The 26571-nt window shown below is 36.0% G+C and overlaps 1 protein-coding gene across 1 annotated transcript in view; it reads right to left on the bottom strand.

Annotated features, from left to right (window-relative positions):
• Positions 1-25937, bottom strand: part of LOC127880816 (DNA polymerase alpha catalytic subunit-like) — a 95960-nt gene extending 70023 nt beyond the window's left edge. The window contains exons 1-11 of the mRNA XM_052428263.1: positions 25866-25937; positions 24888-24962; positions 22054-22118; positions 21651-21688; positions 13879-14001; positions 12415-12499; positions 11949-12010; positions 11637-11732; positions 4897-5013; positions 4124-4311; positions 1536-1665 (exon numbers count right to left, since the gene is read on the bottom strand). Coding sequence (XP_052284223.1) covers positions 1536-1665; positions 4124-4311; positions 4897-5013; positions 11637-11732; positions 11949-12010; positions 12415-12499; positions 13879-14001; positions 21651-21688; positions 22054-22090 — 876 coding nt within the window. The 5' untranslated portion in view covers positions 22091-22118; positions 24888-24962; positions 25866-25937. The remainder of the gene's footprint in view (positions 1-1535; positions 1666-4123; positions 4312-4896; positions 5014-11636; positions 11733-11948; positions 12011-12414; positions 12500-13878; positions 14002-21650; positions 21689-22053; positions 22119-24887; positions 24963-25865) is intronic.
• Positions 25938-26571: the final 634 nt, after the last annotated feature.

Here is a 26571-nt window from a genome sequence, read left to right as displayed (position 1 = left end):
TCATGTCAAGTTTGAAGACTCTAGGTCCAAGCATACCAAAGTTATACCATGAAATAAGAACTTTAACATTTTTACATTCAAGGTCACAGTGACCTTGACCTTCAAATGAATGACCTTGAAATGACCAGTGGTTACTAACTAGTTATGGCCAACCTTCATGTCAAGTTTCAAGACTCTAGGTCCAAGCATACCAAAGTTATAAGAACTTTAACATTTGTTATATTGAAGGTCACAGTGACCTTGACCTTCAAATGAATGACCTTGAAATGACCAGTGGTCATCTGTTAATCCTGGCCAACCTTCATGTCAAGTTTGAAGACTCTAGGTCCAAGCATACCAAAGTTATACCATGAAATAAGAACTTTAACATTTTCGAGCACGCCGCCACCCCGCCCGCCCCCCCGCCCGCCCGACAACATCAATCTATAAGCCGAGATTTTTTCGAACAAAATTCCGGCTAATAAAACTCAAACAAAATGTACGCCTTAAAAAATAGTACAATAACAAAAAGCAAACAGCTCTATTACAATTTATGATAGTGTGCAATGCAACTGTGTTTTCTTTTGCTTTAATTTTAACCAATAATTTATGAAAATTATTGTCCAATGCTTGACTTTATTTCATCTTATTTTTTATTCTTAATTTCTGTAAAAGAACTCTCAAACTCTCCACCAATTGTAATAATAGGGCTGCAGACATCATAAGAAGTAACAATTAAACAAGCTTTTTTTAAAAACCATATTAGGCAAAATTGTAACAAACCCCTGGCAACCATGTTTTCCAACAGAGCAGAACCATATTCAGGCGTGCAAGTACCATGGCATTGCCACAGATGGATGTATGTACCATGGCATTGTCACAGATGAATGTATGTACCATGACATTGCCACAGATGGATGTATGTACCATGACATTGCCACAGATAGATGTATGTACCATGACATTGCCACAGATGGATGTATGTACCATGACATTGCCACAGATGGATGTACGTACCATGACATTGTCACAGATTGATGTACATACCATGACATTGACACAGTTGGATGGTTGTACCATGACATTGCCACAGTTGGATGTATGTACCATGACATTGCCACAGATGGATGTATGTACCATGACATTGCCACAGATGGATGTACGTACCATGACATTGCCACAGATGGATGTACGTACCATGACATTGCCACAGATGGATGTATGTACCATGATATTGCCACAGATGGATGTACCTACCATGATATTGCCACAGATGGATGTACATACCATGACATTGCCACAGTTGGATGGTTGTACCATGACATTGCCACAGTTGGATGTATGTACCATGACATTGCCACAGATGGATGTATGTACCATGGCATTGCCACAGATGGATTATGTACCATGACATTGCCGCAGATGGATGTACGTACCATGACATTGCCACAGATGGATGTACGTACCATGATATTGCCACAGATGGAAGTACCTACCATGATATTGCCACAGATGGATGTACGTACCATGACATTGCCACAGATGGATGTACATACCATGATATTGCCACAGATGGAAGTGATCTGCAGAGCCAGGGGTAGGACATTCAGCTCATACATTATGTTGAGGATGTGACAGGAGTCAATAAGTGTGAGCTCAACCAGATGTAGCAGCATTGCAGTCGAGCTGAAATGGTACACCGAGGCCTATCAATATATACAATAAATAAATATTTTAACAAAGATGAAAATACATAATAAACATTTCTTCAGACACTTAAAGTAAGCAATTTAAAGAATTGTTGTTATGTATAACAAGAGCACCTCATAACGGTGCAGTTTTTAACAATAATTCGTCGGAGACAATATTGCACTATATATTCAGATAAAAGAAAACATAACTTTGGACAAAATAATACGATGGATGGTTTAGCAACTTAAAAATTTCAAAGGGCCATAACTCTCTAAATATATCATCTAACCAGAACCCACAAATAACATGCGCATCTCCTCAAGGTAGTTAAGCTTCCCATAAAGCTTCATTGAATTCCAGTCAGTAGTTAGGGAGAAATAGCTCGGACAAGAATTGCACTATATGTACAGTTTATAGAAAATTTCAAAGGGTCATAACTCTGTGAAAAATCATCCGACCATAACCGGCTGATAATATGCACATCTCCTGTTGGTAGTGAAGCTTCCCATAAAGTTTCATTGAATTCCCATAATAAGTTGCTGAGAAATAGCCCGGACAAGAATTGCACTATATGTACAATGGAAAATTTCAAAGGGCCATAACTCTGTGAAAAATCATCCGACAAGAACCGGCTGATAATATGCACATGTCTTCTTGGTAGTGAAGCTTCCCATAAAGTTTCATTGAATTCTGGTCATTAGTTGCTGAAAAATAGCCCGGACAAGAATTGCACTATATGAACAGTTAATGTAAAATTTCAAAGGGCCATAACTGTGTGAAAAATTATCTGACCACAACCGGCTGATAAAATGCACATCTCCTCTTGGTAGGCACGCTTCCCATAAAGTTTCATTGAATTCCTATCATTAGTTGCTGAGAAATAGCCCGGACAAGAATTGCACTATATGTACAGTTAATGGAAAATTTCAAAGGGCCATAACTCAAACTGAAAAATCAACCGACCTGAACACGCTGATAATATGCACATCTCCTCTTGGTAGTGAAGCTTTCCATAAAGTTTCATTGAACTCCAGTCATTAGTTGCTGAGAAATAGCCCGGACAAAAACTGTACAGGGACGGACAGAAAGACGCACACACACACGCAAAGCAGACAAAGCGGCGACTATATGCTCCCCCAAAAATAAATGTTGGGGGAGCATAATAAATGAAAGCTAGTCAGAATTTTTTTTGATTTTTTTAGATGTCACAGTGACCTTGACCTTTGACCTAGTGACCCAAAAATGGATGTGGCATGTAGAACTCATCAAGGTGCATCTACATACACTCCAACACCGTTATTTCGAACACCAATAATCCGAAGTCACCGTTATTTTGAAGTATTTTTCGGGTCCCGATTTCGGTTCTTCTTTGTTTTATGTAAAATTTCATTGTTAATCCGAACTTCGTTAAACCGAAGAAATCGTTAATTCGAAGTGATTCTGTCGGTCCCAACACTTTAATTCGCACCTAATTATCAATCTTTAATCCGAAGTCAAAACTGCAAAACACTGAGCGTAATTTCACACCTTTGTCGTCTGAGCGTGGCCCGTCAAAAGCCGATAATTACACCTTTGTCGTATGCGCGTAGCGTGTAAATTTGATAATTTGTGCTATTCTTATATTTTATATGTTCTGTAATTAGAGGACAATAAAAAAAAGAAAAAGAATCGTTTTATTCCTCCGTTTGTTATAAGTAGAAATCTATTGCTATCTGACTTGTTTACGTTTTTAAATAAAACAATTATTAATAGTATCCTGTATTCGAACCATGCGAATTTCACAACGTTTTAGTTTTAAAGAATCAATCAAAGAAGTCTTCTGTCAAATGTTTATTTCGAATTATCGTTAATTCGAAGTTTTTTTAACGGTCTCGACGACTTCGAAATAACGGTGTTGGAGTGTATGAAGTTTCAAAGTTGTAGGTGGAAGCACTTTGATTTTAGAGCAAAATGTGACAGTTTTTGCACGACGCTCGGCTGTGGATGCAGTTTTGAATAAATGAAAGCTTGTCAGAATTTATTTTTTATTCTTATTTTTTAGGTCACAGTAACCTTGACCTTTTGACCTTATGACCCCAAATGGGTGTGGCTTGTAGAACTCATCAAGGTGCATCTACACATGAAGTTTCAAAGTTGTAGGTGGAAGCACTTTGATTGTAGAGCCAATGTTCAAAGGGTTAACAAAATGAAAAGGTTTTAGCACGAGGCCGGACGACAGGCTGGCTATGACAATACCTCGGGTTTTCTCCGAAAACAGCCAAGCTAACTAGATGTACATTTTCATAATAATTGCAACATTTCTGATTAAAAATGTATACATAATAGATTAATACATTCAACTTATCTATCAATTTCACAAACTTTATGTCAAATGATTCAGACTGTGCCCATATAATTTCTTGGGGAACAATTAAACAAAAGGTCCAAAGATGAACACCAATATTGCACCAACCTGTACATGTTCCTGATCTGCTCGAAGTCCAGTTCCACGTGTTTCTGTTTGAGGATCTGCAGGGTTAGCTCTGTGAGGTCGAAGCTCTTCAGCCTCACAAGTTCCTTGGCAGAAATCTTGATGTCACACACCATGCGACCACACATGGCTGACTTCTCAGAGTGAGACGCCCCGCGACTGGGGTAACTCTGAAAACAACAGATCAAAACAACATTTTTGGATCAAGATAAAAGAATGAATTTCCAAGGCTGACACCAGGATAATTACAATATTTTTGGAAAACAAGAGCACCGCATAACACGTGCCAACGCTCGGCTGCGGGTGCAGTTTTGAATAAATCAAAGCTTGTCAGAATTTTTTTTTTTTTTTAGAGGACACAGTGACCTTGACCTTTGACCTAGTGACCTCAAAATGGGTGTGGCGTGTAGAACTCATCAAGGTGCATCTACAAATAAAGTTTCAAAGTTGTAAGTAGAAGCACTTTGATTTTAAAGCCAATGTTCAAAAGGTTAACAAAATGTAAAGGTTCTAGCACGACGCCAGACGACGAGATAGCTATGACAATACCTCGGTTTTCTCCGAAAACAGACGAGCTAATAAAAAACATGGAAAAAAGATTTTTGTGTTATCTACAACTTTATCAATCCGTTATAATTATTTGCAATCTATGAAAAAGTGTTTCCACAATTATAACATATCTTTGTAACATAATAAATAATAATTCACATTAACAAAAACAGAAGTCAACAAGAACAGACACAACATGACCATACAGATAGTTTTGGCATGACAGTCCTCTTGAGGCGGCCAATCTTGGACCAGTGAGGGATCTTGTTAGCATTGATACGGTGCAGCAGGATGTCAAGGTCGTACCCATAGATGTCATGGCCCTGAAACAAGATAACGATTGCAGGCATCTGTGAATTAGAAAAAAAATATTTCAGAAAATAACAATAACATATTCAAACATAGGACTCTCAAATTACACAATAAATAATAACATGAAGTACTGGTAGACATGCGATGATATGTACTATTGAATTTCAGAAATTTAACATTTTGTTACAAGAATAATCCTTGATTAGTTATTGTTTTAAAGGAGCTTCAGCAAGAGAATTTGAAAGTGTTACTTGGTTGTTACTAGGGATGCAAGAGGTTAACCGGTTAACCTACCGAAACGACCAGTAAACCGGTAACATTCTTGGGAAAAGGTTAACCTGACAAAAATAATGTTATCACATTTGTTTCTTGGAATATTTTTTTCTTTTGTATAATGCAATTTGTACGATTTAACGTTTTGCGCACGGCATACTGCCAATTTGCGCCATAGGCGCTCGATGTCAATGACAATGTTTTATTTATTTATTTATTTTTTTAGTTACCGTTGTTTATTATAATGCATACACATACTAAATTAACAAGAGCTGTCAGTGGACAGCGCGCTAGACTATTCGAGTGCTTGACATTATAACGTAAGCCATTATGGGGAAATTGTTCATATTCAATAATTTATAAGATGATCTTTCAAAAATAAAAAAAAGGAAAAAAAATATTTAATTTTTTTTTTGGGGGGGGGGGGGGGTTGAGATGGGGTATAATTTGGGGTGTGTTCATTTATTAGACGATCTTTCAAAAATTAAAAAAAAAAAGAAAAAGAAAAAAATTTGGGGGGGGGGGTGAGAGGGGGGTATAAGAGGGGTGTGGTAATTTATTAGATGTTTAAAAAAAAAAATTATGGGGATAGGGGGGAGGGGGGTGAGAGGGGGGGTATATGGTATATATAATGTGGGGGTGGGTAATTTATTAGATGATGTTTAAAAAAAAATTGTGGGGGGGTAGGGGGTGGGGAGTGAGAGGGGGGTATAATGTGGGGTGGGGTAATTTATTAGATGTTTAAAAAAAAAAATTGGGAAGGGGGTTGGGGGGGAGGGATTCTGGGTAGGGGCGTGGGGTATTGTTTGGGTGGAATCCATTGTGGTATTCAGGTAAGTGTTGTTAAATAAAGAAGTTAAGGCAATTTAAGCAAAATGTTCAATTATCTAAGTGGAATAATATGCATATTCTAAGTGGAACAAGGGACAAAATTGTCACAAAACCAGGTTTTCATTGTGAAAAAAAATCTAATAAAGGGAGAAAAGTCAAACTGAACTTTTGAAATGAACAAACAAAATTAACCCCCTTTGTAAGTTTGTTTTAAAAAAAAATATATTTTTAGTCGTGGCGACCTTGACATTGGAGATATTGACGTGATTCTTTCGTGCGACACACCGTCCCATGATGGTGAACAAATGTGCCAAATGATTTTAAAATCTCACAATGAATAACATAGTTATGGCCAGGACAAGCTCATTTATGGCCATTTTTGACCTTTGAACTCAAAGTGTGACCTTGACCTTGGAGATATCGACGTAATTATTTTGTGCGACACACCGTCCAATGATGGTGAACAAATGTGCCAAATGATTTTAAAATCTGACAATAAACGACATAGTTATGGCCCGGACAAGCTTGTTCCGCCCGCCCGCCAGCCCGCCCGCCAGCCAGCCAGCCAGCCAGCCAGCCAGCCAGCCAGCCAGCCAGCCAGCCAGCCAGCCCGCATTCGCCAATCTAATAACCAGTTTTTTCCTTCGGAAAACCTGGTTAAAAAGGGCCATAATTCTTACAAAATGCTTGATAGAGTTGTCTGCTCTTGTTTATAGGTTGGGGTGATGTTGGTAAACAAGTATGCAAAATATGAAAGCAATATGTCAAGGGACATTTAAAATAGTTGGGAAAGTACGCAAACTTTAACATTAGCTGCATATTCTAAGTGGAAAAGGGGCCACAATTATGACAAAATGCTTGATAGAATTTTCTGCTCTTGTTTATAGGTTGGGGGTCATGTTGGTAAACAAGTATGCAAAATATGAAAGCAATATGTCAAGGGACAAAGAAAATATTTGGGGTAGTACGAAAACTTTTACATTTGCACGCTAACGCTAACGCAGATGCTAATGCTGACACCCGGGTGAGTAGGATAGCTCCACTATATATATTTTATATATAATAGTCGAGCTAATAAAAATCTTCCGACAAAACGTCTTCTTAAACAAGATGCGTTTGTGAAACACAATGTCCCCCTATATGACGTTTGACCTTGTAGGATGACCTTGACCTTGACCCTTCACCACTCAAAATGTGAAGCTCCATGAGATAAACATGCATTTCAAATATAAAATTGCTAGCTTCAATATTGCAGAAGTGACATTACATGAGCAATTTTGACCCATATATTTGACCTTGAAGGATGACCTTGACCTTCCACAACTTAAAATGTGCAGCTCCATGAGATAAACATGCATGCCAAATATCAAGTTGCTATCTTCAATATTGCAAAAGTATTCATAAAATTAGCGATTTGGGCCACATATATTTGACCTCTGACCTTGAAGGATGACCTTGACCTTGACCTTACACCACTCAAAATGTGCAGCTCCATGAGATACACATGCATGCCAAATATCAAGTTGCTATCTTCAATATTGCAAAAGTTCTCATAAAATGAGCGATTTTGGCCACATATATTTGACATCTGACCTTGAAGGATGACCTTGACCTTACACCACTCAAAATGTGCAGCTCCATGAGATACACATGCATGCCAAATATCAAGTTGCTATCTTGAATATTGAAATACTGCAAAAGTGTACATTAAATGAGCAATTTTGACCCATATATTTGACCTTTGACCTTGAAGGATGACCTTGACCTTTCACCACTCAATATGTGCAGCTCCATGAGATACATATGCATGCCAAATATAAAGTTGCTATCTTCAATATTGCAAAAGTTATTGCAAATGTTAAAGTTGGCGCAAACCAACCAACCAACCAACAGACCAACAGACAGGGCAAAAACAATATGTCCCCCACTACTATAGTGGGGGACATATAAAAACAAGGTAGGTCACTTGCCATTTTCTCAAGCAACGGAAGTGCGTCATTATGCATAATTAAATCGCTGTCACCCCGCTCATTTATTGAAATGCGCGCAGGCCGGAAACCTCGCTCTATATACACAATAACAGCCACTTAACACCATGGGCGCCAGATTTGATTTTTGTCGTGCTGATTTTTTTTTCTGGGAATCACCATGGCAGACGAAATCAAGTTAAACAATTGGTAAGGATGATTCATGAGTATGCAATTTACATTATATTTTGTTGATTACCCCATTAAGTGAGTGAAACAATAGTTACAGGAATTTATCGCATCGTCTGTGGAGGTTTCTGTTGAAACTGACAGTAGATAACTAAACAGCGAGGTTCCCGGCCTGCGCACGCATTTCAATAAGCGAGCGGGTTGACAGCAATTTAATTATGCAAACTGAATATTCAACACTGCTTGCTAACGAAAATAAAGTATTTATCAGTAACAGTTTGATCAAGAATTGCTTTAGTAGTTAAAATCTTGTCGGGTTGACGTCTTTTTTTTTTCAGAAATTAAAATCATTGTAAGTTATTTACATTATCCACGATGTCACAACTACCGTCTGAGGCAAGTTTTATTTAAGAAAGCAAATAATTAAACTAATTTAATAAATACACATTTATAATAAAATTAAAACAGAATAAACCAAGAAACACACCATTAGTGAGCGATACAACGCGAACGTAATGTAAGCGGCCAAACCCAAAATAAGTTAATGACACGTGAAAATGAACATTGTGTAATGCTTAATTTTTTTTTACTCATATTCTTTTAGGTAGGAAAAAATATATAGCAAACATTAACAAAATTATTAAAATAAATATTACAAGACATTTTCTTAAGAAACATACATGTTATCAACGCAAGTGATCTCAACAGTGATTTTTTTGCCCAAAATTACTGCCGATATTCGGCTGTTCCTAATTGCAAAAAATGATGTTTTTTTCCCAAAAATCTGACCAAAATTTCCCCAAAAATGACCAAATTTTCCCAATTAAGCCAATAAGATTACAATGTCATTAAGCGTTAATTTCGTAGAACGAGTGACGATCGAGCTTGTCGCATCTTCGCCGAATGACAACTGACTTACGAATGTTCGCGAATGTAGCCGAATACGATTTTATGTTGCTATCAACACATCTCTCTCTATATTGCGGAGGATACCGACTATAGTCAATGTATCCCGATTGTTAACGCCTGTTTTTACACACGGCCAAGATGGCGGCAAGCAGACGGGAAGTTTGCGATGAGCAGCCAAAATGATAAATAACACTACAATTAACAGCGGATATCACATGGTTATTAGGAGATAATTTAATGTGTGTGTCAATTAAAGCAAAATACTATGTTTGAGATGAACAACAACAAATATTTATTAGAAATGTTCACAGTGAATGTGCGTCACGGAAATCTGTGTTGGGAAATTGGAGTTCACAAAGTTAAAGCATTTAAGAAGAGAACCGTTCGAAAATGGAAAGAGACAAACATGATTTGATTTATATGTTAGTGGATCTGTGTATATTCAGATTCATATGCATATTCTGCTTTATTATGTTTGTCACGCTGTATAGTTTGGTGAAATAGCATTGGACTGAGGATGTCAATTGTGCAAGATATTAAAAGGTAAACATTAACACAGCAAGAACACAAAAGTGTGTTTGTTAATATTTGTTAATGTTTTCACCAATCATATTTTACTTTAAAAACAACCTGAATTAAATTCATACTCTTAAAGAGATTATGATTAAATCATAATGGTACATGTATATTGAAGAATCTATAGATTATTGCAAGTTTAATATGCATGTGGAAGGATATTAACTAAACGTTGTAAGAAGACATGAAAGCAACACTTTATAATATAAAAATGCTGTCAAACATGAACTTAGCAATTTTTATTCTGTTCTTATAATCATATTTATAATGTTTCCCAATTTCATGGTTTATCACGCTAATTTTTCCAATCCAAATGCCACAGGATGTAACAAAAAAAAGCAAAAAAAATCACTGCTCAAATCACTTTCATTTCTATAGTCTAGGGAGTACAGGTACCAGAGGGGGTAATCACGTGACAGACAAGATGGCGATGTCCATGCAGATGCAGATATTTTTCGTCGTTTTATACCCTTTATTACTTGTATTTATTTTTTTTATTCCGCTCACTTTCCATCCATATTAGGAAGAAAATTACTGGCTTTTATTTCAATGTAATATTCGTTGTATATCTCGACTTTACTCGGTGCTAAATTTCTTAGCGGGATGACCTTATTAGGGCTCCACTAAGAAAATTTGCAGGGAGTAAAGTCGAGATATAAAGCAAATTTAAATATGAAATAAACGCTTATCACTTTTTTACTGATATGGCTGGAAATTGAGCGTCATTAAAAAAAATAAACAGAAGTAATAAAGGGTATAAAACGGCGAAAAATAACTGTCTCGGTATGGATGTCGCCATCTTGACTATCATGTGATTACCCCCTCTGGGTACGAGCTGTATGAAATTGTTTACGTATACATGTACTTTAACCTTTAAACTACTAAAGGTGTTTCGGTTAACCAGTTACTAACCGGTTATGGCAAAAGGTTAACCGGTTAATGATTCTTGTAACCTCTTGCATCCCTAGTTGTTACAAAGAAATGGAATGAGGCCAAACACAAAGCAATTGATCACCATTATGAGGTCCGGGTCTCAAACACAGAGCAATAGTTAACCACTATGAGTTCCGGGTCTCAAACACAGCAATTGCTCACCTTTATAAGGCCCAGGTCTCAAACACAGAGCAATAGTTTACCACTACTATGAGTTCTGGGTTTCAAACACAGAGCAACAGCTTACCATTATGAGGTCTGGGTTTCAAACACAGAGCAATCGTTAACCACTATGAGGTCCAGGTCCCAAACACAGAGCAATAGTTAACCACTATGTGGTATGTTTCTCAAACACATAAAAATAGTTTACCACAAAGAGACACTGATTAAACACAAAGCAATAGTTGTCCACTATCATGTCTGTGTCTCAACCACAATGAGGTACTGGTCAAACACAGAGCAATACTTTACCACAATTAGGCCCACTTTTCAAACACAGAGAAATAAGTTTACCACTATGAGGTCCAGTCTCAAACACACAGCAATAGTTTACCACTATGAGGTACTGGTCAAACACAGAGACATACTTATCAAGTATGAGGTCCAGGTCTCAAACACAAATAAATAGTTAACAACTATGAGGTTCAAGTCAAACACAGAGCAATAATTTACCACTATCAGGTCTGGGCCTCAAACGCACAGCAATAGTTTGGCACTATATGATCCAGGTCTCAAACACAGAGCAATAGTTTACCACTATCAGGTCTGGGTCTCAAACGCACAGCAATAGTTTGGCACTATATGATCCAGGTCTCAAACTCAGAGCAATAGTTTGGCACTATATGATCCAGGTCTCAAACACAGAGCAATAGTTTACCACTATGAGATCTGTGTCTCAAAAACAGAGAAATAGTTAACAACTACGAGGTCTGAGTCAAACACAGAGAATAGTTTACCACTATGAGGTCCGGGTCTATCTTGTGAATCTTTGCTAGCAGGAAGCCAAGCAGAGCTCTTTCGGTGGGCAGCACCTCTACCTTCATCTTCCTACTCTGCAAACAGTAGGCATAGAAATGAATTACTAATCTATGTAAGACCAGAGTGAAAACTGTTTTCTAAGTGAGCACAAATGTAAGAGGTCTACCAAATTGCACACAGGCACCTGTAATCTGACTTATCTTCATTGTGGGGGCAGCACTAATGGGATATTCATACAGAAGCTTTTTAGTAAAGTTAAATTTAAAACTTTACATTATCATTCTACCAACCTCTTTTTGTACTTTTTCATTGAAATCCCAAGGGAATATGCAGTCATTGGGCTTGCTTATGGCTGAAAATAGAACACAAAAATGTACAACAGAGACGTCAAATTGTAACAAGATTGGGCATGAGGCTAATGTTTGGAGATTATTATCAACAGCATTGAGCAGATATTAAATCTTTCAGTGGTGGAACCGAATTTTGAAGGCCTTTGCAAACAGTTTGCATCAAGATGAGACGCCACGTTTTGCTATTCTGATAGTATTCTTTGAAAAAAAAATCAAAGAAAATGCTTATTTTAGAAATTCAGCAGACAACATTTTAGCAGACGACAAATTTCCCAGCATGCACAGGGTTAAATCACTGGCAGAGACCAGGTGCACTGCTTCCAAGATCTACATGAGTCTTTACATATATTGTTTGCTTTTGTCAATATTACTGGGAGGCCAGATATTTGCCAGTGCAGGACATTACCACAGAAATGCTGCTGAAAAGGCTGTTCAGGAGCAGGTCTGTCCATGTGGAAACTGGGATTAATCAGGCACGCAGCTCCAATTATCTGAAACATGGCAGCCTTGGCATGGGTACACATTAGTATTCACCATCTAAAATGTATGCATTGGTGCACACAATGTTAAAAGTAAGTAACAATGTATTACAAGTGTCCATCTTTACAGTATAAAGTGTTACCGAGGCATTTAGAAAAATTATCAAACATCGTACTTAAAATTTTGATCATTGGATAGACAGATATAAGGGATGGGAGCCATTTCTTAAATCATATTTTGATTTTGTTTTTTTCTTATTTGGATATATTTTAAAATTCAATTTATGAAACCCTTAGATAAAAATGGGATAAAGCAATCTTTATTTCAAAACAATTCATTTGTTTTCATTAGTTATATTTAATAATTAATAATATTTCTGATCATCATACAGAAATAGAACATGCATGCCATATTTTTTTAGCTAGAAACAGGCCACTGTCATTTGAGCAGGACACTTTGTTATATTATCATTCATACTATAATGTATAGACTTAACAATGAAGTTCTGATTTAAAATTGAACTGCAAGAGTAATTTATTAAATCCTTTGTGTAGCAAACCAACATGTGGATTGATGAAAATAATTTTACGTTAAGCCATTGGCGTAAAAAAAACATTGAATAAGTGGGCATAAAAAAAAACTAAAAAACTACGTTAAACCATTGGCGTGAAAAACATATTGAATAAGTGGGCATAAAAAAAAATAAAAAATTCTGTAGGTAAAGCACTATAAGATTGTTCCAATTGTATAGAAGTTATCATGTGTGTTAAGTATGATCTAGTAAATGCTAAGAAATCAATAAAGGACGTCATATAACCAGCTTGCCGGTGTTGTCAAAAGAATCAATTAAGGTATTATTAACACTGCGTTGTCAATTGTTGCAATAACCTAAACAATCATCTTCTTAATAGATGACAGCAATTATCAGATCATGACTTATACACAACAATTTGTACAAAACTTTAATAAAAGAATAAGAATTTTGGATTCAAATATTGAGCCATTTTCAAATAATTGTTCCCATCCCTAATAGTTATCTACGATTTTGAGATAAACATGTAAAGCAAATTATAATACACATAATGTTTTCATATCTACATCTCAAGAACAATAGTAATAGCTAATAATGTCAACTTATACAACCCAGACCACAACCTGATCTCTCGGAGTACGGGTATCATCACCACTGTCATTACTTGTAACTTTAATTATATTTGTGACACTTAACAGATTTTGATGATAAAAAGTAGTTAGATGTGGCAGTAATTACATCATGTATTAAGTGTTTCTGCAGTTTAAAAAAAAAATGCAATGTCGTTATTTTTTAGGGAAGCTTTATTTTTTAAGTTTGTGGCATTTTGTTTGTTGTTTTTCCAGGTTTAAGTCAGACCTCATTCTGGTGTGTCTTTGTGTTGGGCAGTGTTCTCAGGTTCAGCGTCATGGTAACGAGGGGGGGCGGGGACAGGTTAGGCTCCGTACACACCGACACCAAGTCTGGACCAGTCACGAACACCTGAAATCAGGGCAAAACACATGAAATTCATTAATGATGCTACAAAACTGGAATAGAATAGTTCACAACTAAAACAAGAGATGTGTTTGTCAGGAACACAATGCCCCCTATTGCGCGGCTTTGAAATAATATTTCAATATATGATTTGGCAGGTTTAGAAAATATCTCCCTTTTAAAGCTTATTACTTCCCTTGGATTGTATTTTTTTATAAAGATATGAGATGACAAGATATTATTGGGACAAATCTTCTAACCAAGTTTCACGAAGATCAGAAAATAAATGTGGCCTCTAGAGTGTTAACAAGGTTTTACTATAGCCGTATAAGGAAAAATGCCCCGCCCCCTGGCAGCAATGTTTTTCAACTAACCGGCATCATTTTTTAACTCATCCAAGATATTATTGGGATGAATCTTCTGACCAAGTTTCATGAAGATCGGACAGTAAATGTGGTCCGAGAGTGTTAACAAGATTTTACTATAGTCATATAAGGAAAAATGCCCCGCCCCTTGAAAGCCATTTTTTTCAAGCAAACATAATTATTTTCGAACTCATCCAAGATATCATTGAGACCAATCTTCTGACCAAATTTCATGAAAATTTGAAATAAATGTGGCCTCTAGAGTGTTAACAAGGTTTAACTATAGCCATATATAGCCATATAAGGAAAAATGCCCCGCCCCTGGTAACCATGTTTTTAAAGCAACCAAAACCATTTTTGAACTCGTCCAAGATATCATTGGGACAAATCTTCTGACCAAGTTTCATGATGATCAGAAAATAAATGTGACCTCTAGAGTGTTAACAAGGTTTTACTATAGCCATATAAGGAAAATAGCACCGCCCCCGTGGTGGCCATGTTTTTCAACCAACCAGCATCATTTTCATACACATCCAAGATATTATTGGGATGAATCTTCTGACCGAGTTTCATGAAGATCGGACTATAAATGTGGCCTCTAGAGTGTTAACATGATTTTACTATGGCCTTATATAGCCATATAACGAAACATGCCCCGCCCCTTGGCGGCCATGTTTTTCAAGCAAACGTAACCATTTTCGAACTCATCCAAGATATCATTAAGACAAATCTTCTGACCATATTTCATCAAGATTGGACAATAAATGTGGCCTCTAGATTGTTAACAAGGTTTTACTATAGCCATACAAGGAAAAATGCCCTGCCTCCTGGCGGCCATGTTTTTCAACCAACTGGCATCATTTTCGAACTCGTCCAAGAAATTATTGGGATGAATTTTCTGACCAAGTTTCATGAAGATTGGACAATAAATGCGGCCTTTAGAGTGTTAACAAGTTTTACTATAGCCATATATAGCCATATAAGAAAAAATGCCCCGCCCCTTGAAAGCCATGTTTTTCAAGCAAAGGTTACCATTTTTGAACTTATCCAAGATATCAGTGGGACAAATATTCTGAGCAAATTTCATGAAGATCGAAAAATAAATGTGGACTCTAGAGTGTTGACAAGGTTTTACTAAAGCCATATAAGGAAAAATGCCCCGCCCCCTGGAGGCCATGTTTTTCAACCAACCGGCATCATTTTCGAACTCGTCCAAGATATTTTTGGGATGAATCATCTGACCTAGTTTTATTAAGATCAGACAATAAATGTGGCCTCTAGAGTGTTAACAAGATTTTACTATAGCCATATAAGGAAAAATGCCCCGCCCCTTGGCAGCCATGTTTTTAAAGAAAATGTAACCATTTTCGAACTCATCCAAGATATCATGAAGATTGGACAATAAATGTGGCCTCTAGAGAGTTAACAAGGCAAATGTTGACGCAACACCATGCACGACGGACAAAAAGCGATCACAAAAGCTCACCATGAGCATGTTGTGCTCAGGTGAGCTGAAAATAAACCAGTCCAGTAAACACTTAAATGATCAGAAAGAAATTTCGTTTTCTTTGGTGGAACTTTGCATTTAGCATATAAAACAATTGTTCCTCTGTATGAACAAGTATCAAAGGAACTTATACAAAGATTGTAGAAATGACAAGTTTTCCAATTTTAGTCTAAGATTCAAAAAGTAAAAGAACTCTGCAATATGTAAACACTAGGGCTGTAACGAATACACTAGGTGACGAATACGATACGTATCACGAAAAGAGGGTAGCGAATACGAATTTTTATTCGTGAATATGAATTTCAATGAACAAAAGTAATACTGACAACTTGACATGACATTATATAGTATGAAACTATGTGTATTTGTCAATTTGATTAATTGAGTATCATTGCATACTGAAAATGTGAAATATTTCACTTTAAAACAACAAAACACTGCAAATTGTATTCTTCTCATCGTCTTTTTGGGGGAAACCAAAGTAGCGCCAGACAAACAACGTGTATTTCGCAGGCATGTCAACAATACCAATAGCATTCCCGTTGCAAGGCTCCATGTTTGTTGATAAGTTGCACAATCATTGTCGTAAAGATAAACAAACAAGGGCTGTTTGTAAAACATGCATGGTGGTGGTGGTGGTGGTGGTGGTGGTGGTGGTGGTGGTGGTGGTAGTAGTATAGTAGTAGTAGTAGAAGTAGTAGTAGTAGTAGTAGTAGTAGTAGTAGTAGTAGTAGTAGTAGTAGTAGTAGTAGTAGTAGTAATAGAGTAGTAGTAGTAGTAGTAGTAGTAGTAGTAGTAGGTGGTGGTAGCAGAAGAAATAGTAGTAGTAGTAGTAGTAGTAGTAGTAGTAGTAGTAGTAGTAGTAGTAGTAGTAGTAGTAGTAGTAGTAGTAGTAGAGTAGTAGTAGAAGTAGTAGTAGTAGTAGTAGTAGTAGTAGTAGTAGTAGATGTAGTAGTAGTAGTAGTAGTAGTAGTTGTAGTAGTAGTAGTAGAAGTAGTAGTAGTAGTAGTAGTAGTAGTAGAAGTAGTAGTAGTAGTAGTAGTAGTAGTAGTAGTAGTAGTAGTAGTAGTAGTAGTAGTAGTAGTAGTAGTAGTAGAGCAGTAGTAGTAGAGTAGTAGTAGTAGTAGTAGTAGTAGTAGTAGTAGTAGTAGTAGTAGTAGTAGTAGTAGTAGTAGCAGTAGTAGAAGTAGTAGTAGTAGTAGTAGTAGTAGTAGTAGTAGTAGTAGTAGTAGTAGTAGTAGTAGTAGTAGTAGTAGTAGTAGTAGTAGTAGTAGTAGCAGTAGAGTAGAAGTAGTAGTAGTAGTAGTAGTAGTAGTAGTAGTAGCAGTAGAAGTAGTAGTAGCAGTAGTAGTAGTAGTAGTAGTAGTAGTAGTAAAAGTAGTAGTAGTAGTAGTAGAAGTAGTAGTAGTAGTAGTAGCAGCAGCAGCAGCAGCAGCAGCAGCAGTAGTAGCAGTAGTAGTAGTAGTAGTAGTAGTAGTAGTAGTAGTAGTAGTAGTAGTAGTAGTAGTAGTAGTAGTAGTAGTATGCATTACAAAAATGAAGTTAGCCTTACATTTGGTAAAATTTAAATATATTACAAGGGAGGCAAATCTGTACAATAAATTTAAACTTATTGCATTTGTTTCTTCTGTAGTGTATTACCTCCCCTGTCCTGCTTATATTTATATTAATCAACAAAATTAAACATTAACACAATATTTAATATACAAAATATACAAAAAATCTCATATTCTGATAATATTTTTACTAGGGATGTCCACGAATATCCGAATATTCGTTCCCGGACCGAATATTCGGATACTGTTTTCCGAATCGAATATTCGGAAGAAAAAAATAAAAAATCAAGTAATTTCAAAGGCTTTGTATATTCGTAAAATTTGCTTCAAACATTGTCAAAAAAGTTGTTCCTCGTGTCATAATGTTTATTCCGGTTGGCGCGATAATGCGTCGCTAGTGTGATGACAGTATACCGGTCATAAATCCCGCTAACAAAGCAAGACACTTTGTGTCAAAATTATGATAGGTGCAAATCGCGTCGGCAATCAAAACACCGACCCGTCTTGATCTAATAACTCGAATTACATATTAAATGATCAAAGATTAAATGAGTAAAGAAAGAGCCGACTTGGTGTGAAAAACAAAACAGATCGTATGGTTATAATCACGTTGTCCAATCAAAAAGCTTTTAGAAAATAATTTACTCAACCTACAATGAGTATTTGCGTATCGTATGGTCCAAACATTAATTAATTACTCAATATTCAATCAGGTATTATACTTAAAGAAATGTTTTTGGTATTGCACCCTCATTTAATTGAAAATATTATAATTGCTACACGCATAAAGTAAATATCTGTCCAAGCAAAATGCCACCTACGCCTTCCGCTGCTTGGAAGTATTTCACGACATCATCCGATAAGTCGCCGATCCAAGTGTCTTTTAAACGTAGCAACTTTAAAAGACTGACTGTTTAGTCTGTTAAACAGGTTCAAAGTGTGTTGTAGCTATGTACATAATTCGTTTAAGTTCAGCTTTAATTATATGTAGATCTAACTGTTTTGTCATGTAATTATTTTGTCGTCATGTAATATTATGTTTCTCACTCTATTGCTGATGTACGATATTAATAGTTTTAAAACAGTTTTTGTCATTCAATTTTAACAATAAAAAGTAATCAACAAAATCAGCTTCGAATTAGCGACGGCAACGCTGTGTCAATATTTAGTCATTTCCGGTGAACTTCCGGTAAAAACGAAAGTAGAATTCATGGAGTAATGGTACGGTAAACAAAGTTGACTTTTTTCCGACAGATGTTGACCGAATATCCGAATATTCGTTCCGAAGGGTGACCGAATATTCGAATACCGAAATCGGTATTCGTTGCCATCCCTAATTTTTACTGATCCACTGTATTTTACTAAAAGGATGATGTTTCATTGGACTGATAATTATAGATTTAGGATTACAGACCAGTTGCTTCAGTAATATTGTTCAGAGTGTGCCCTGTTGGCCGCGTATGCATTCTTGAATTATCATTCAAAAAAACCATTTTACTATTTCGAGTCACCGTGACCTTGACCTTTGACCTAGTGACCTCAAAATCAATAGGGGTCATCTGCGAGTCATGATCAATGTTCCTATGAAGTTTCATGATCCTAGGCCCAAGCGTTCTTGAGTTATCATCCGGAAACCACCTGGTGGACCGACTGACAGACCGACATACCGACAGACCGACCGACATGAGCAAAGCAATATACCCCCTCTTCTTCGAAGGGGGCCATAATAATTCAACATATTTAAAAAAAAGATGATATTTGTCCGAAACGGATTAACAGGAACATGTGTATTTATATGTTAGCCAGTTTAATCATAATAATACAGTGCTTCATAACTTTAAATTTAAAATATTGTGCAATATTACTGCTACACAATTGATGTATTTAACGCGGGGTACCGGCAAATGTAAACTCGGCAATTTAGTGTAAAGATTGTACGTTCTTGCAGTGCACGTAACACCATCATGAAACCAAGCAATCACAATGGGTAAACAATATTTGCGTAAAATAAATAAAATAAATATATATATTTATCATAAAATGCTAGATTGTTACATGTATCACTCCTTATCACTTGTTAAGAGATTTCAAATACATGCAAAGACAGTTTAATTTGCACAAGATGCAGGTTTTATATCCATTTGTATATTAAAATTTATTAATATTGTAATTCAATGGAAACGAAACGAAAATTCATTCTATGGAAAAAAAAATTGCCACAACATTTAATGATTGTAATGTATTCCGTTTTTTATGGCTTTGTTTTATAATTGATTAAATGCGCCTCTTATAATACACTTTTGATCGCTGATGAACAATAACAATATCCACACCGTTAATAGTTATAATCAAATTAATATATGTTATATAAGTTTTGAAATATCATTTTTTAAAGTTTTACAATAAAAAAGAATACGGTTAATTTATTGTTTTGTTGTGTGGTATTGTCAGTATTTAGTCTTCCGACCATGTTTACTCTGATGCTAATAACTAATTTGTATTTTCATAAAGAGGAAATTATATATATGAATATACATTTATTGGTACTAAATATGATATATTTGCAATATTGTTTAAGAGTTGTAATGTTTATTTCGGATTTTTTTATTGTTTAATTGACTAAACAAAAGCCCTTTATACATGTTTTACGTGACTGTAACCAGTGTTTTTGCCAACCTTTCAGTGCGCATGCGCGGAAAATCCTGAATGTAAACAATAACAATTAACTCGTCTATTCATTTCAATGTCGTAAATATTTAACCGGTGCCCCACATTTTTGTTGATAATCTCACTGTGTAACATAGTGGGTGGAGTAAACATGATGAAAACAGCCGGAATAAGGAGAAGAACTTTTAAATATAGGGGTTAATTGTATGAACCTTCTTTTGTAAGGTAAGATGATTAAACTTTCAAACTCGAACCACGTTGTTTGTATTCGTCAAATATTTGGTTCGGGAAGTGGCGAATAACAAATATGTTTCGTCCACAGCCGTATTCGAGTAATTCGAATGTATCGTTACAGCCCTAGTAAACACAATACTGATATTCAAGCCCTGCAATCAAACAAGAAATGTGTCACACACACTGATGCCCCCACAAAACATGTTTGTACACAGACAAGTCCACATTTTACAGTAGACAAAAAGACAAGGGCCACCACAACCAAAAAGGTCTTAGTCCCTATTCCTTCCCTTTCAATTACCTGCACATTAAAGTCATTCAAATGTGAAAGTTTGAGCAATTTTCAACTTATTTTTAAACAGGATTGAAAACACAAAATTATAGGACTACATATAGGGGGTAAAACTGACAAAGGGCCATCATTCTGTTAGCACTCATCTCAGCAAAATTTGCTTACTTTACGATCATTTACTATCAAAGTCATTCAACTATGAAAGATTTAATAAGATCAACCCAGTAATTATTGAAGAGTTGAAAACACAAAATATTTTATATTTAAATATCAAACAAAGGGCCATAATTATGCCAACATTTGTCAAAGCCAAAATTTACGATTGTCATTCAACTGTAAAAGTTTTAGCATGGTCCATTCATTAGTTAAAATGAAGTTAGAAACAAAAGCTTCAAGTAACTATATATTGTATAGACAAAAAGCGCACAAAAAGGTAATAACTGTGGCCTAAAATTGTCCTGGTCCAAACTCCTTTCTTAACAATCACACATTAAGGTCATTCAACTGTGAAAGTTTGAGCATGGTCCACCCAGCAGTTAAACATGAGGTTAAAACACAAGCTTCAGGAAATAAGGATGACTGACAAGTGCAGTGCTTAATGCCTCCTATAATCAAAGTATATAATAACCCAATCTGTGAACAAGTCCCAGCAACATTTAATCTGTTCTATGATGCACTTAGACTTATTTTTTATGACAATTAAACAATAACATTAAACATATGATTGTTAATATGGAAAGATGCAGTGGTAAACTCCTAAAACTGGGGCTACATAAGACCTTCCAAAGTCAAATAAAATAATGGAAACATACACAAACATTAACAACAGACCTAAAGGGCTTTTTAGCCCTTCTCTAAACGGGCCTTTAATTGGCCTTACCCACAGGGGATTTTCTTTAAAATGATGTAACCTTTCCCAGATGTCATGTTAACCTAGAAGACTGTCTCCCACTTCCTCAGTTTTGTAAATACTACTTCCGCCCATATTGAAGGTCAGGTCCTTAACCCAAATCAAGAAGATGTCATAGACATACCTCTAGTTTACACCAACTGATGGGTGGAGAGGAGTTCTCTGTAACAGAAATTCAGGAAAAGGTGAGCTATGACTCAATCAGGAGTGAGAACATAAATAACTCAGTATTTGTCTTGCAAAGGATTGTTTGTCCAGAGATTTTACAAAAAATATAGGATTGTTTGTACAGGGATTTTAATAGTATAATTTAAAACAATGCACAAGTTATATCCTCAATATTTAAGCATTTTCTAATAATAACAGTAAAACCAGTACAATATAAAACCATGTACTATTAGTAACTACAACATCAAACCAGTAAGTATTAGTTAAGTCTATCCTTCAATATTGACAATACCTACCAAATGTAAAAGTAACAAAATCTTCATAGTTTACAGTATTACTATATATAACAATGTACATACGAGGACATTTGATATCAAGCCATCCTGGCCCCTTCATCTTGCGATCTATCAACAGTCTCTCTAAGCTGAAAATGCACATGACAACACATTTTAATTGTGTGTAATTTGTTTTTCAAGACGGTTTACTAATTGGCAATTATATTCGTTGTTTCAAACATTTGTTAACGGTTAAAATGTCCCGCTAATCCCCTTATCATAATAAGAGAGCCTGAAAGGTCCAAAGTCGCTCACCTGAGATTCAAAGAAACTGACCTGTTCAGTGCAGCCCAAGATGTCATTAGAACAATATGTTCTTACCAACTTTCATGACTAGTGAACACCCTGGCAGCCACGTTTTTCAACAGAACAGAACCATTTTCATACACATCCAAGATATCATTTAAACAAATATACTGACAAAGTTTCATGAAGATTCATAAGTCCATAGAAGGAAAAATGCCCCCGCCCACTGGTGGCCATGTTTTTCAAGCAACTGGAACCACTTTTGAACTTGTCCATAATATCATTGGGACAAATCTTCTGACAAAGTTTCATGATGATCGTACAATAAATATGGCTTCTAGAGTGTTAACAAGATTTAACTATAGCTATATATGGAAAAATGCCACGCCCCCTTGGCGGCCATGTTTTTCCACAAACCAGAACCATTTTCAAATTTATCCAAGATATCATTGGGACAATCATCTGACCAAGTTTCATGATGATCGGACAATAAATGTGGCCTCTAGAGTGTAAACAAGGTTTTACTAAAGCATAATATATACATGTAGCCATATTAGGAAAAATGCCCCGCCCCCTGGTGGCGATTGTTTTTTAAGCAACCGAAACCATTTTCAAACTCATCCAAGATATTATTAGGACAAATCTTCTGACCAAGTTTCATGAAGATCGGAAAATAAATGTGGCCTCTAGAGTGTTAACAAGGTTTTACTATAGCCATATAAGGAAAAATGCCCCGCCCCCTGACAGCCAGGTTTTTCTACCAACCAGCATCATTTTTTAACTCGTCCAAGATATTATTGGGGTGAATCTTCTGACCAAGTTTCATGAAGATCAGACAATTAATGTGGCTTCTAGAGTGTTAACAAGATTTTACTATAGCCATATATAGCTTTATAAGGAAAAATGCCCCACCCCTTGGCAGCCATGTTTTTCAAGCAAACGTAACCATTTTAGAACTCATCCAAGATATCATTAAGACCAATCTTCTGACCAAATTTCATGAAGATCGGAAAATAAATGTGGTCTCTAGAGTGTTACAAGGTTGTACTATAGCCATATAAGGAAAAATGCCCAGCCCCCTGGCAGCCATGTTTTTCAACCAACCAGCATCATTTTTTAACTAATCCAAGATATTATTGGGGTGAATTTTCTGACCAAGTTTCATGAAGATCGGACAATAAATGTGGCTTCTAGAGTGTTAACAAGATTTTACTATAGCCATATATAGCTATATAAGGAAAAATGCCCCGCCCCTTGGCAGCCATGTTTTTCAAGCAAACGTAACCATTTTAAAACTCATCCAAATATCATTAAGACCAATCTTCTGACCAATTTCATTGAAGATTGGACAATAAATGTGGCCTCTAGAGTATTCACAAGGTTTTACTATAGCTATATTAGGAAAAATGCCCCGCCTCTTGGCAGCCATGTTTTTCAAGCAAACGTAACCATTTTCAAACTCATCCAAGATATCATTGAGACCAATCTTCCGGTCAAATTTCATGAAGATTGGACAATAAATGTGGCCTCTAGAGTGTTAACAAGGTTTTACTTTAGCCATATAAGGAACACTGCCCCGCCCCCTGGCGGCCATGCTTTTTTACCGATCTGGACCATTTTCTAACTCGTCCGAGATATCAATTAAACCAATGTTTTGACCAAGTTTCATGATGATTGGGCAAAAATTGTGATTTCTAGAGTGTTCACAAGGTTTCTCTATAGCCATATTAGGAATACTGCCCCGCCCCCTGGCGGGCCATGTTTTTCAACGGACCGGAACCATTTTTGAACTCGACCAACATATCATTTAGACAAACATTTTGACAAAGTTACATGAAGATTGGGCATCAAATGTGACTTCAACAGTGTTCACAAGGTTTTCTTTTTTTTGACCTAGAGACCTAGTTTTTGACCCAGCATGACCCAGTTTCGAACTCAGTTGAGGTATCAATGGGACAAATGTTCTGACCAAATTTCATGAAGATAAGACAATAAATGAGGCCTCTAGATTGTTCACAAGGCAAAATGTTGACGACAGACGACACACGACGGATGACGCACGACAGCCAAAAAGCCATGACCATGAGCACGTTGTGCTCAGGTGAGCTAAAAATGAAATTGTAAATGGAATAATATAATAAGGGCCCATTACTATCACCTGATAAAAAAATACTCTTTAATTGACATGTGACAAACAGGACTCAAAAGTATTCTCCCTTTTCCCCACCACGATTTGTTGCAACCGGGAATCTGCGGTTATCGTATTTATTATAAACAAATCGGATATTGACGGACGCATTTGTCAAAATCAGAAAATTTGCAAATTTAAGTGCTGTTGAAATAAGTCATATTTTTTTTATGACGAAATTTTCGTGCTGACAAAAAAAAATGGATTCACAGTATTTATAATATTGTACAGATATTGAATTCAATGTGAAGTGCTGGATACCAACATTTTAAATAATAAATAATTTGCCAATGTCAATATTGTAGATTTTCGAACAAAGGTGTGATACTATAATCTGTGATGTGTCCAAGCCTTTGATTCCTGCCAGAACACTTAAGTTTGCATGGACAAACGTTTAAAGAACTATGTATTTGCCATGGGTTACCTAGAAGTGTTAGTTCCAAATACAATGGCTAAACGTCTCTCCTTTCAGATCAGACGGCATGGTTGGACCATCTGCCTGCAAACACACAACATAACCAACAATTATCATAAATGTTATCAATCACATAGCTTTAACCATGCATTTAAGGGACACAATATTCTGTATAACATAAGCATACATGGCCAGTAAGGTCATGTCTCATTTTGAATGTGCGTCATATGAGATGCACACATTTGTGTGACATATCGATTCCCTACACTAAAAGATAGACAACTCCAAAAGGGTATATTGCAGAACATTGTACAAGTGGTCTTCCTTTCTTAATAATCAACCAATAGTGTGTTTGTGCACTTGTTGTTGCTATGTATATTTGGAATACCTGGGAATTTTTCTTCAAGTCATATTCTAGTTTTTATCAAAAACCTAAAGTATATTATATATTGTATTTTTATATTATGTTGTTAACATATAACAAAAAACATTTTTTATGATTTTGCTTAAGTGACATTGCACAAAAATCTACAAGCTCTTTCCAGTCAGGGCCAAGAAGCTGACCACACTTCCTGACCCTTATAAGCTGACCTCACTTCCTGACCCTCTCATTAGCTGACCCCACTTCCTGACCCTCTCATTAGCTGACCACACTTCCTGACCCTCTCATTGCTTAACTACATGTAGGAGACCAGTGAGCAAATGGTAAAAAATAAAGTTCAAACACCTCGTTTTTAAGGAATTCTTTATAGTTTATTATTATTTAGTATTTTGAATCATATTCAATTGAAGCATGATCTTTTAACATTTAACAAGGAAACATGCACATAATGCTTAATAGGTCCACCATGTTGAATTACAGGACCTAGTGACACCTAAAATTTGACGTGAATGTAACACCAGTTTGGGCCCTAGGTCTCTTTAATCAAGTGCTCTTTAAGACCAACTAGCATCATAATAATCATATGCATCTTAAGACCAACTTACATCATATCTGATTTCAAGGTAGTCGCATTCTGCTGGCACATCCGCAATCTCAAAGGCATAGTTCTTGCTTATTTTCTGCAAGACAAAACAGATCTAAATGATAAAATCAGCCTTATAGGTAATGTCTTCTTATAATAATTAGAATAGGATTTTTTTTAAACAAAATATGATTACACAAAACATTTTTACTTAAATAACTTTGGATTGTTGAAAAACTTATTTAAAATTTAATCAAAATTTTGATACATCCGTATAGACAATACCACATTCATGGTCCTAAAATATATGTCCAAACATCGCAAAAGACAAGTTAGCTGCTTATTAGGTAATGGAACTGTTTCACCATGTGTAACCACTTACCCGTGTCTTAAACTTGCCAATCTTGAACTTATTCACGACCTTCTCACTGAATTCTGTGTACACGTCCATCATGTTCACCTCAAATCCTGTGTCTGAGTTGGTCTTAAGGCACATTTTCTGTACAAAGAAAAAACAACGCATACAAATCTCAAAAGCCCTAACAATATGTCTATAGGGCATGGATTCCCTTACACTACATTTAACTTTCAAAAGTCCACTAATGTTCACAATGTTTACAAAACATGCGTCCATAGGGCACAGATCCACCAACTTTGCAATTGAGTCTCAACTCCTTCATGTAAAAAAAACGAGCTTTTTGATGTTAAAATTTGACTTTTTATCTATA

The sequence above is a fragment of the Dreissena polymorpha genome, chromosome 5 (assembly GCF_020536995.1).
Source record: "Dreissena polymorpha isolate Duluth1 chromosome 5, UMN_Dpol_1.0, whole genome shotgun sequence".
Lineage (NCBI taxonomy): Eukaryota > Metazoa > Mollusca > Bivalvia > Myida > Dreissenidae > Dreissena > Dreissena polymorpha.
Note: the sequence above shows the minus strand (reverse complement) of the source record. Positions and strands in the feature narration are given on the sequence as shown.